This window comes from Spermophilus citellus, assembly GCF_964194105.1.
Source record: "Spermophilus citellus genome assembly, chromosome: 11".
NCBI lineage: Eukaryota > Metazoa > Chordata > Mammalia > Rodentia > Sciuridae > Spermophilus > Spermophilus citellus.
In genome coordinates, this window is record NC_138192.1 from 76,382,075 (window position 1) to 76,394,399 (window position 12,325).

Below are 12,325 nucleotides of genomic sequence, written 5' to 3' on the forward strand. Positions count from 1 at the left end.
TGACACTGTTTCTATCTTAGTAAGAATGTTATTTCTTTACAGGTTATGGTTCACTTTAATATTTTTTATTTTTATGGTTACTGATGACTTACAATGGCTCTTTCATTCCAGCTTACTAATTGTTTTGATCATGAAATCTTTAAATGTTTCAAACAAGAAAGAACATATTACAAATACTATTTAAATCTTTAGCAAACACTCCCATTATGCCATATTTTTTCATATTTTCTTAAAAATGAAAAATTTCCTATTTTCTAAAAGAATTCAATTCCAATTAAAGGCCTCTGGTTCCCTCCTGTATCCTGTTCTTTCCCTCTTGAGGGTAATTTCTACCTTGACAGTAGTGGTTATCATTCCAACCCATTTGTTAAAAAATATATGTAGATATATATCTATAAACAAGATGTAGTGCTGATTTTCATGTTTTCAAACTTCACATTACTGGTCAGATTACTTTTAAAAACTATTTTCTATCGCATAATGTTTTGATGAATTAGGAGAATGTGCATTTCTTTAAGAAATAGACTGCTGGCAAATTAGTATCTGGTGAAAAACCTGTCTTTCAGGACACAGAAAGTAGTGCAGGATTTCTCTTCCTTTCATGTTCTAGAGAAAGAAAAATAATATTCCACCTGAATAAGTTAGCATTTGCCAGTGATTTTTTTTAATTTTATGTATGCGTAATTCTGGGGACTTAAAAATGATGATTTGATAAGCTGTAATTTGTATTGATGTACTTCTATTCTTGTCATCTTTTTGTGTCTAGTGTTTAACCAGGGGGAAGAAGGTACCTCCTGGTACATTATTCTAAAAGGATCAGTGAATGTAGTCATTTATGGCAAGGTATATATATATATTTTTTTCTTTTTAAAACTTTATTGTGTTCCATTTGCTAGTGTGGCCCTAAGTAGTAACAACATAGTGCTACAATTAAACTTGCAACAACATTACATCTTATACATCTATTCCAGGGAGAAAAAAACATCGCATCTTTTTTTTTTAATTATTTTTTGTAGTTGTAGATGGACAGAATGCCTTTATTTTATTTGTTTGTTTTTATGTGGTGCTGAGGATCGAACCCAATGCCTCACACATGCTAAGCAAGCGTTCTGCCACTGAGCTACATCCCCAGCCCCAAAATATTGCATCTTTAATCAAAACATTTCTCAGTTATTATATTCAGTCATACTTTTGGGGGCTCATCTCCTTATCTGAGTTAAGCCCTAGACCATCTCAATCAATGAAAGAAAAATTAAACATTATAATTTAATTATATAATCCCACTTTGGCATAGTGAGGGACAGCCCATTTATATAGACAGTGTTTCAGGGGAGGTGGGGTGGTGAGGGGTGGGTGAGTATTTACTCCATTTCACCTGAATGTCCTGCTCTCTCCAGGGTGTGGTCTGCACCCTGCATGAGGGAGATGACTTTGGCAAGTTAGCACTAGTGAACGATGCTCCGCGAGCTGCCTCAATCGTCTTGAGAGAGGATAATTGTCATTTCCTAAGAGTCGACAAGGAGGATTTCAACCGGATTCTGAGGGTGAGTCCAAAGCTAGGTGTGCCCAAAGGCTGTCCCATTTTTCCCTTTCCCAGATGAGCAGAGATCTCAGTGAAGTACTGTGATGAATGGGTGCTCTAGGAACAAAGGACTTTGTTATGAAATGGGTGTGCATTCTGGGGTCCAGAGGTGATATTCCAGAAAGGTGTAAACACAGGATGTTATGCTGGACCAGATTCCTCTGCACATGCCTATACTGGCCATGAGAATTGATGATAGATACCAATTGCCTTGGCAAAATGTCACAGTCTAAGCAGTTTCTCTCTGGCATCTTAGGTGTCCTTTTTGTGTCCTTCCCCATCCCACTCTCCAGAGCAGTGGCAATCTTTCTGCTCCACATTTTTCTGTATCCTAGACCTTTCAAATGTCCACCTCCCAGGTCTCCCAAACCTAAGCTTCTCTCATATCGTCCCACAATTTCTTGACTTGTTGAGTGATTGCACATTAGTGGAAATTAAGATCAGTCGTGGTTACTCTAACCAAGCATTTTCATTTTAAGTGCTTTATCTCAAATTGTTATAAACTAAAGGAGATTCAGACATTGGTCAGTAGGAAAAGAATTGGGGTGGTAGAGGAAGCTGGGGAATTGTACTTAGTGTTGGCCCTGAAGATGAGCCCATTTTAAGCTTGTTAAGTTGTTTGTGAGAATAGAGAATGTTTAGAAGAAATGGTCTCTGATCTTTTCCTACCATGTAGTCCTTGGTTCCTTGGGAGGGATAACCCAGGTTTGGCTGGTAGAGACGTGATTGTGTCCCATCCTCCCTGGCTTCCATGGCCATGATCCTTCCATCCTAGCTTGAGTTCACCTGGGAGGCTATTCTCTCTGGGATGGCTCTGCTCTCTTCCCTTCTCTCCCTCTCCTCGAGATAGCTATCCCTACACTGCCAGAAGCATTATGCCTCTGCCGGCAACATTCATGACCACAAAGTTTGTTTTAAGAAAGCATTGTCATGTTGGGTGTAGTGGTGCGCACCTCTCATCCCAGAGACTCAGAGGCTGAGGCAGGAGGATCACAAGTTCAGGGTCAGACTCAGCAATTTAGTGAGGCGCTGAGCAACTTAGCAAGACCCTGTCTCAAATAAAAAGGGCTGGGGATGTGGCTCAATGATTGAGTGCCCCTGGGTTCAATCCCTGGTACCAAAAGAAGGAAAAAAAAAAAAAAAGCAAACATTTATCTGAATGCAAAGAAAGTTAGATTCGTTTATACCATTGAACAACACAGGGAAAAATACCCCCAAGGAATCTGATTTGGTTGTTATCTGATTTCTTTTAGGATGGAGCCCAAATGTTGAGGAAAAGCACATTTAAAAATTAAAATCAATTATTTAAAAGGATATGGAAGTTTACAGTTCAGCTATACTGACTCTTGGAATTTTATGCTCAGCCAAAATTTCTTTGAAAAAAAAATCAGCTTCAGACCATATCTCACGGATATAATTTATAATGTCATTTAAAATAACTGAAAAAGATTTTAACACATTTCACATTGATTTTTCTAAGTGTCTTTTGATTAGAGACAGTGGTGCCACTCCTATGGAAACTAAATACACTCAGAAGGAAAGAGAATTTTGCCGAAGCTGAGTGCTGTTTGCCACATATTTTTATGAAGAGTAAATACCTTTCTCCCCTGTCTCCCTGCTCTACCGCTGTCTCTCAAAGGCTTCTCAGAGCACAGCCACATCACTCTGGACTTTGCTGTTTCTCTGAATCTGGTGTAAAAGCAGAGTTAAAAAAAAAAAAAAAACACAAAAACACATGCCTCAAACCTCATCTGGTCCTCTCTCTGACCGTTCCAGCCCTTGACTTTGAAAATGACTTAATTTGTAGACGCAACAATTAGCATCACAAGCACCAAATGAGTTTCTGAAGCATTTGAAATTTTTTTCATTGTCTGAGTAAACGGCGGCATCTGTATGTGGTGTAATTTATATTTGCAGGACGTTGAGGCGAACACAGTCAGACTTAAAGAACATGACCAAGATGTCTTGGTGCTGGAGAAGGTCCCAGCAGGGAGCAGAGCTTCTAATCAAGGAAACTCACAGCCTCAGCAAAAGTATGTTTGCATCCAACACTGTAATTGCCAGACTATGATTAACCTTTTCACATGGTATCATCATTTCTACAATAGCATGTTCTCCCTTTTTTTGTGGAAGATGGCAGTGTATGTGTGACTTTTTTTCTCTCTATTGACTAATCACACGTCTTGTGGAGTATAATGTATCCATTTCTGGCACTGCATTGAGCTTGGTGCTGCCTAGAGTCATGCTGGAAAGAATATTCTCCTACTCTAAAAACCTCTCTGTACATACTATTCAACTTAATAGCTTTGGAACAGAAGGCAGGGAGAGAACAATGGGAACAGGAACGCCAGGCAGCTTCAAGGATGTGGCAGAGGTGATGAGAATCTCCGGTATTTGAATGTCATATGTAGGATTTCTCAGGAAGTGTTTTCATCTTATTACCAGAATGAACGTTTGATGGAAACCCGGGTTTCAAATACAAATATTCTGTTGATTGCAGCACAGAAACATCCATTTGGCCTCATTCATGCTTATTCCTGCTGATGTCCAAAGGGGATTTGCTCCTTATTTCTCAGGTCTCCTGTTTAACTTGAGTCTTTTTTAGTATATCTGGTTTGTTTCAGTTTTTACTTGCTACATAAAACTTTTTCATCACCAATGTTTGAGTGGTAAGACAGGAGAGTGAGAACTGTAGCTCTCAGGAATTACAACAAATTGCAGAATCGGGTTTTTTAAGATGGAGATGAATTTTAAATCTGAGTGTAATAAAAACACCAATTCTGTAGCTAAAGAAATGTTGCCAAATAATACGTTAAAAGAGAATACATCTGTTTTAGTCAGCTTTTTTGCTGCTATGACTAAAGGACCCAACCAAAACAATTTTAAAGGAGGAAAAGTTTATTTGAGGGCTCACAGTTTCAGAGGTCTTAGTCCATAGAAGGCTGGCTCCATTCCTTAGGGCTCGAGGTGAGGCTGAACATCATAGCAGAAGAGTGTGGCAAATGGAAGCAGCTCACACCATGATCAGAAAGAGACAGGTCTCCACTTGCCAGATACAAATATATATGCCAAAGCCGTGCCCCAATTCACACTTCCTATACTCTTAAACCCAAATATTTCTCCTCTGAATCTTCTTGCATTGTCTCATGCATGCACTTTTCATGGACACCTCGCCTTCAAACCATAACAACATCCCAAGGGATTTTCCTTTGTTGTTAAATAAGTGGGGATCCCTTCATCAGAACCATCACTGTACCTGATGAATTTTTATTACTTAGACTAGAAACCTGAGACTCAGATATTTTCATCTAGATGAATCAATAGATTTGCAAAGGAGACAGGAAGAAACATTAAATGGCTGGAGCATATTTTTCAGTTTTCACCTAACTCTTACAACAACCCCTTTTAAAAGATGGAAAAATTTAAGCTCAGAGAAGCAAGTGGCTTATCCGAGATCTCAGAGCTTGCAGTGGGATAGCTTGAATTTAAGTTCAGTTTGACCAATTTTCACTCCTCTGCTCCTTCTGCTTCCCAGCTTACAAAAGCAAGATAGTACCATTGACATTCTACATCCACAAGTTCCACGTTGGTGGATTCAACCAACCCAGAATCAGAAATATTCAGGAAAAAGAATTTATTGTACCAAACAATTTATTGTACTGACTTCTTTTTCCTTGCCATAATTCCCTAAATAATACAGTATAGCAACTATTTACATAACATTGATGGCCTGTTAGATATTATAAGTAATCTAGAGATGATTTTAAGTACACTATAGAATGTGCATAGGTTATATGCAAATGCTATGAAATTTTACATTGGGGATTTGAGCATTTGTGGGTTTTAGCATCCATGGAGGATTCTAGAACCAATTCCCCACAGAATCTCTACATTATCTCTACTGAGGGACAACTATATATAAATATTATATCTTCAACACTATTTAATAAATGTTGCAAGCAATTTATTTCAAAAGGGCTGACCACATTTTTAAAAACCTTCCTTTCACTTACAGAACTATAAAATTACCATCCAAATTTCTTTTTATTTGTTTTTTACTATTTTCCATTCTTGAAAATGTGCCCAAATGTTTTTAAATTGTCTTTCCAGCCCAGAGGAGGATGAGAATGAAAAAAAAAATTTTAATGTGAAGATTGGGGCTTCCCCCAATGGTTTAGTACCCTTACATATAACTAGACAATTTTGTAGTGGTTTATCTTAATTCTTTAATGATGTCTAAGGGAATCATGCCACCTGAAAAAGTAAGCCCTGAGAATTCTTAATTTTGAAACATTTGATCAAGAAACCTCCTCCCTTCCTTCACCTCTTCATGTCATAGGGAAGAATTAAGAGTATTTGCTTGTTACTATATCAAAATTCAGGGTGTTCTCCAAACAAAGGGTTGTTGTTTCTTTTTTAAAAGGAATTAAACTAGAGGGGTGGGAAAAGGAGATACCATGTGGTTTAAATTTATTTTAGAGCTGTATCTGATTTTCCATTATCTCTAATTATTTGTGTACTGTCATCCAATCCAAATTTCTTATATAATTGAAAGACTTATGCATGTTCACAGTAAACCATTTAATAAATACTGTGCCCTGAAGAATGAGAATCCATTTTCTCTTAAGGGGTTATTTTTTTATGTTGAGTTTTCCTAAATAGACCAGAGCTGAAAGGAAGGTCCATGTAAGTGAATTTTGGGTTGATGTTCCAGAATTTAATAACATGACAGTAACCATGTCTATGAATGAAACCAAAACTTAGGAAGCTTTAGGGTCCCTATCTCCTCAGTAATTTTTTTCTTTCTTTTTTTTTTTTTTCAATTTGAAGAGAGTCACCAGTTTGGCTTTGACAATGTTATTTTCCTGATTTGCCTTTCCTCTGGGCAATCCACCATAGTTTATGTACACATTTAAAATTTCAAAACCACCTTACTCAACTTTGAGTGTGAATTAAAATGTCAATAAGACAGTGTTTGTCATGATGGACACATTTCATGAAACCCTCAAACATTTGCCATTTTGTCCTCCTACTCTGGGGTTTGCAGGTTTAATAAGAAAGAAAGAATTTGAAATGACTGTTCATATTTAAGTTATTAAGTTCCTTTCTCTTTAGATGATTTTCTCATTGCTCACCTCCATCTTGATTGTGGGGTGGAAAAAGAGTCTCTTTCCAGTACTCCTCCTCTCCCCTGGCCTTTCCCCCACCCCCCTAGTTGCAGTAGAAGTATCTTCACATGCAGAGTTGGTGTTGGAAAAAGCTTTTACTATCATACATTTAAAGCCTCACAGCTTGTGGAATGTAACCAACTGGGGTGAGCCCTTTAACTAGAGTAACTCCTTCATGCAGTAAACGGACAAGAGTCATACTGTCTGGTCTCAAGTGGTCTTGACCTCACTTAAACAGAGGTCAAGCAATAGGCGCCTGGCAGTGTCCCGCATGAAATCAAGCCATAAAGTGAGGTTTTAGTCAAACCAGAGCTGCAAGTCACAGACAGCTGTATCTGGCCAAAAGCTTCCAGGCCTCACCCTTCAGAGCTCCCTACACTAAGGAAATGTCAGGACCTACCAGCCTTCAGAGGAGCCTAGAAGAAAGGCTGGGCTGAGGCAGGCGAGGCAGCTGTGCCACAGAGGGGGAGTCTTTGGCAGCCAATGAAAGATGCTATGGGATCTCCAGTTGGCCAGGTGGGCAATGCTAGGCCCCTTTCTCTCTAGTGAGGTAAGAAGACATCTGGCTTGACACTTAGGCATCTATACTCTTGCCAGGAGATTTTTAAATGGAGACTACTAGACTGTGAACCCAACCTGCTATCAGAATTAAACTTTGGACAAGGAAACATATTTCAAATTGAGCGCTTACAAATTTATAGCAGCAGTGACTCAATGGCATGTGAAGTAGCAGATTGCTTTCTGCATTCAGTTTTCATGTTATGTCATGTATTTATACTCTTTTTAAAATAAGAATTGTTTTCAAAACCAAACAAACAGAAAACAAACAAACAAAAACACTCTTAAGGGGAAAGTTTTTAGATGGAGAATTTCTTATTCAGAATGAGCTCCAGGCAGCTAGAGGTGGTCTCCATGCAGAGCAAGAAGCCAGGCAGACAAGGCTTACATCAGGGATGTCCCATTCACCAGCTCTGCGACCTCAGATTAGATGCCCTACCCCCACCCCAGCAGTTTCTTCACCTTCAGAACAGAGATAATATTTAACTAGCAGGAGTAAACATGACAGCCTTATTCTGGGCCCACCTAGTCGTCTGGGGCACAGTAAACGGTAGGCAGATGTGGAATGCTCTTTCCAACCCAGTTTCCTAATTAATGGGGCCAGATGCTACTTCTCTTGTGGCTCATCTGGTGAGCACTATCAGAAATCACATATTCCACGAATGACTGAGTTGAGCAATGTTCTCCAACTGATGTGAAGGGAGGCATTTATAGATAGGCCCTCCCCTTTCTTTAAGTTCCCCCAACCTTCCTCTAGGTTTTAAAGCTAGATTTCTTAAAATGGAACTCTTACTCTCTCCAGGGTTGCTTTTTTCACACGTACAAAGTTGTATTTTAACACACCTCTTCTAAAATCCTGAGTCAGGAGGGTGAGGCCCTGAGACTTCATACATTGGAGAGATTCTTAGAATCTCAACCCAGGTCCATGAAGGTCTCAAACAGGCAAAGAAAAGGTGTTGGTGAGGAGGCAAAGGAAGCAGGGCCTTCCCATCGCTGGAGTGAGTTCTTCTCTCCCAGCACAAGGGAATTTTCATTGTTGTTTTTCTTTCCTGTTGTTTGGCCTTAAGTGAAGTGCCAAGTAGGAAAGCAAAGTCTGATTTTTGCAAAAGGAACTTCTATGTCACCTTAAAGTCATTTTGCCTACAGTTTCATTCGCTGCTTGTCACCATCTGGACTTCAACCTGAAACATCCCACATTAATTTTAAAAAATAAATCCTCTCATGTTCGTTGGAGAGTACCCTGAATGGATCTCCTAAAGTAAAGGCTAAACTACCCCTTCAAAAAAAAAATAATTTATATATGACATTGAAATAAATAATATAGATTTTTATTGTTGATTTTTTTCCTTATCATGATGCTTCCTTGTTTGTTTGCTCGCGGGCATTTGAGGATTTTTTTCTTTCCTCTTATTTTATTATTAGCTGCATTTCCAGAGCACATACCAGTGTACAGTTGAGAAAGGCAGAGAATTCCAGAAATACGCAGGGGAATCCAGTGTGAGACTGAAATTTTGCTAAGAGTCACCCATATATGGGTAACCTCTTTTACTGTCATTTCCCCTTGCCACCTCCCCTTGCCCAACCTGAACTGTCCTGGGATTTACTTGTTCCTTTTCATTTCCTTTGGGACAAGGCTGAAGTTTCTCTGTTTCCAACCTCCTAGAAGTTTCCACCCTGCTAGAGCTGCTCTCCAAGAAGTTTACCTTAGTTGCATGTAGGCACAAAGGAAATATGTTTCCAGTAACCTTCAATTGGTGTTTTTTTTTTTTTTATTATCTTTTGGTGTGACTTGAGCATGGTACATGGTCTTTCTTATTTTATTGGTCAAAAGTAAAGTTCATATGGTTCTCTGGGATTTCAAATTTTAAAAAAAACTTAAGCAAAATTTTTTTATTATTGATTGCCTGTTTTTGAAAAACTAATGACATTTGTATTTCTTATCTAGGTATACTGTGATGTCAGGGACACCTGAAAAAATTTTAGAGCATTTTCTAGAAACAATACGCCTTGAGCCAGCTTTAAATGAAGCAACAGGTATGCACAGAACAGTTTTGTGTGTCCATTAAATCCATGCTAAGCATTGTTTTTAAAAAATCCTGAATTCATTCTCATTCTCAGTATGCATTGCCAAGGCAGTTTTAGGAAGGGGTTACGTGTATTAATATTTGGAGTGCATTCCTATGGGACACAGACAGAGTGCCTAGCTATCCTCGCAGATGACTCAGCTTCATTCATACAGATTAGGAGTAGCTTTCCACAGGGCGTCTCTTATGTTATCATCCAATCCCTCCTACCAACTATATCCATTAGGTTATCATGTAAAACTTCCCTGTTTCCATAAAGCATCTGGAGCTGCCTGTATAAAGGACAGCCTTGCTTTAATTGAGGGTCAAACAGTTCTCTTTGGTTGTGGATTCTTGCTCCAGAGTTTAACAGTATTCTTATACTGATTTATTGGGGTTCCCATAACAAAGTACCACAAACCAGGGAACTCAAAAGCTATCATTTGATTGTGTTGTAGTTTTGTAGGCTAAATGTCCAAGATGAAGGTGATAGGGTTGATTTCTTTCTGGGGCCATGTTGGAGAATCTGCCCCACACTTATCTCCTAGTTTCTGGGGCCTCTCTGGCAATCATTAGCACTCCCTGGTTCGAGGATCATTACCCTGATCTCTGCCTTCATGTTGATATGGCATTCTCCTCATGACTTTTTATATAGCATATCCTCTGCGCATGTTTGTGTCTGTGCCCTAATATCTGTCCCCTTTTCATAAGGACACCAGTCATATTCACTTAAGACCCATACTAATGACCTCACATTGACTTGACCATATCTGCAAAGATGCTATTTCCAAATAAGGTCACATTCTAAGATATTGGGGCTTAGTACTGCAACATATTTTGGGGGGAGAATAAAATTAAATAGATAGCATCTCCTTACAGTGAACCAGTCTTACCTACAACACAGAATTGAGGGTGAAAAAGACTGGTACAATCTCACAAGTGAACTAAGTATTCAGAGTTACATTATTCCTACTTTGATTTTTATCTTGTGAATGACTTTGGAACAGATAACATTCTTTTTTTTTTTTTTTTTTTTTTTTTTTTTTTGCACTGAGCATTGAATCCAGGGCCTCGTCCATGTTAGGCAAGAGCCTTACCACTGAGTTGCACTTCTAGCCCTAACATTCAACTTAAAAAAAAAAAAAAGAAAAAAAAATCCTGGCTTCTGGCCTGTCTCTCAGAATAATACCATGGGTTATTTTAAGCACACTAAGTTCCATAGAGGAATATTTCTCTCTAAAAGTAGTTTAAAGATTTATCTAAAAAACTTAGTTCAAACACCATTTCTATAATTTATCTTCACAACAATCCTAAAAGCATTTTGCCAATGACTTCTTATTTCATCTCCTCTTTCCCATTTCTCATTTTGTAAATTGATTATCTGAGAGTTTTTTTGTACAGTGCATGAATTGGGAAGGTAGATATACAAGCTAGGCCCTGGGTCCAGGCTTCTTCTGACCTTGGGTGAGGTCCAAGGATTGCCTTCTTCCCTCAGGAAGCCTAAAATTGCTGGAGGACATGAAGAAATGTGTACAGCACTCAAATATAAGGCAGAGTGCGGTCAGTGCCTCAGGGGCACTCAGTGGCTACTGCCATCCGGGAAATTGTCATTGAGATTGTAACCTTTGAAGTGGCCCTAAAGAAAGGCTGGTGACCAGTAACTAGAGATGGGATAAAGACTACCAGTACTGATGTAGAAACAGGAAGGAAAGAGCTAGCAGTTTGATATGTGCTGTGTTATTACTATCTAAGTGAGAAAAGAAAGTGGGTGTTGACCCAAAAGGAAGATTCTGGAACATTTGAGACTATGACATCTTAGGAAGGGTCTTCACTACCTATGAAGAGCAAATGTAACCTTCTTTTTAAAGTCACCTTTAAAAGAGATAGGGACTGGATTATTGCTTCTTTAAAAAAAAAATAAATGTAGGGCCTAGAAATCAGTGTGTCCTATGGATGGCATATGGGATATGACTCCTGACACTTCCCTTTTTTATTTTTATTTTTTTGGTACCATGGACTGAACCCAGAGGCACTTAACCACGGTGCATATCCCCAGCCCTTTTTATTTTTTATTTTGAGACGGGTCTCACTAAGTGGCTTAGGACCTCACTAAGTTGCTGAGGCTATCTTTGAACTTGCCGTCCTCCTGCCTCATCCTTCCAAGCTGCTGGGATTACACCACACCAGGCCTGACCCTTCCATTTTTGATGTCAGAGACTAGACTAACAAACATCATAATTTAATGTTGAACTTCATTTACTGCAATTTTTCTGACTTTTTTTCTTATAAGTAAATGTTTTCTTATAAGTAATGTTTATAGCTTGGCGATAAGAATAAATCAGTATCTTTCTCATAAATCAAAGATATGAATATTGCCCACTACTCTCCTGGGTGCTAAAAATAACCCTAGCACAGGTACACGAAGCATGTGGATATAATGGAGGTGAAGACCTTTGGCATTTATGAATTTCCAATACAAGGAGAAATGTCAGTTATGGTAAAACTTGTTTACATCATAGAAATAAAAACTGCTAAATATGACTATGCATTCTTTTAATTTACTAAAGTTTTCTACCTAAAGATCTATTAGTTTCCTAGACTTTGGCTGCTATGAGTGACTAGGAAATCATTTTCAAATAGAAAATTATTGTTTTAAGTTCTCAGGAGTCACTGTATGTGGGTAAAGAATAAGAAAGCCATATTGAAATGTGAGTTGGGGTGATTGGCCATAATAAGTGACCAGTCCCTGTGAATATACATGTCCTCAGCCTTGGAGCCCATGTCAAATCTTTGCATTAGCAAAAATTATACTGTGGTAGTCTGGAGATGTACTTCAGTGGTAGAGCACTTGCCTGGCATGTGTGAGGCCCTGAGTTTAGCCCCAGCTCCACAAAAAATGAATAAAGGCAGTGGCACATGCCTGTAATCTCAGCAGCTCAGGAGACTGAGACAGG

General features: G+C 38.7%; 1 protein-coding gene across 9 annotated transcripts in view; it reads left to right on the plus strand.

Moving 5' to 3' along the window:
* RAPGEF4 (Rap guanine nucleotide exchange factor 4) overlaps nt 1-12,325 on the plus strand; it is a 288,041-nt gene that overhangs the window by 224,834 nt on the left and 50,882 nt on the right. For all 9 annotated transcript variants that reach the window (XM_081261503.1, XM_081261504.1, XM_081261506.1 and 6 more), the window contains 4 exons: nt 767-843; nt 1,398-1,544; nt 3,500-3,615; nt 9,254-9,342. In XM_081261503.1, the coding sequence (XP_081117629.1) occupies nt 767-843; nt 1,398-1,544; nt 3,500-3,615; nt 9,254-9,342 (429 nt within the window). The remainder of the gene's footprint in view (nt 1-766; nt 844-1,397; nt 1,545-3,499; nt 3,616-9,253; nt 9,343-12,325) is intronic.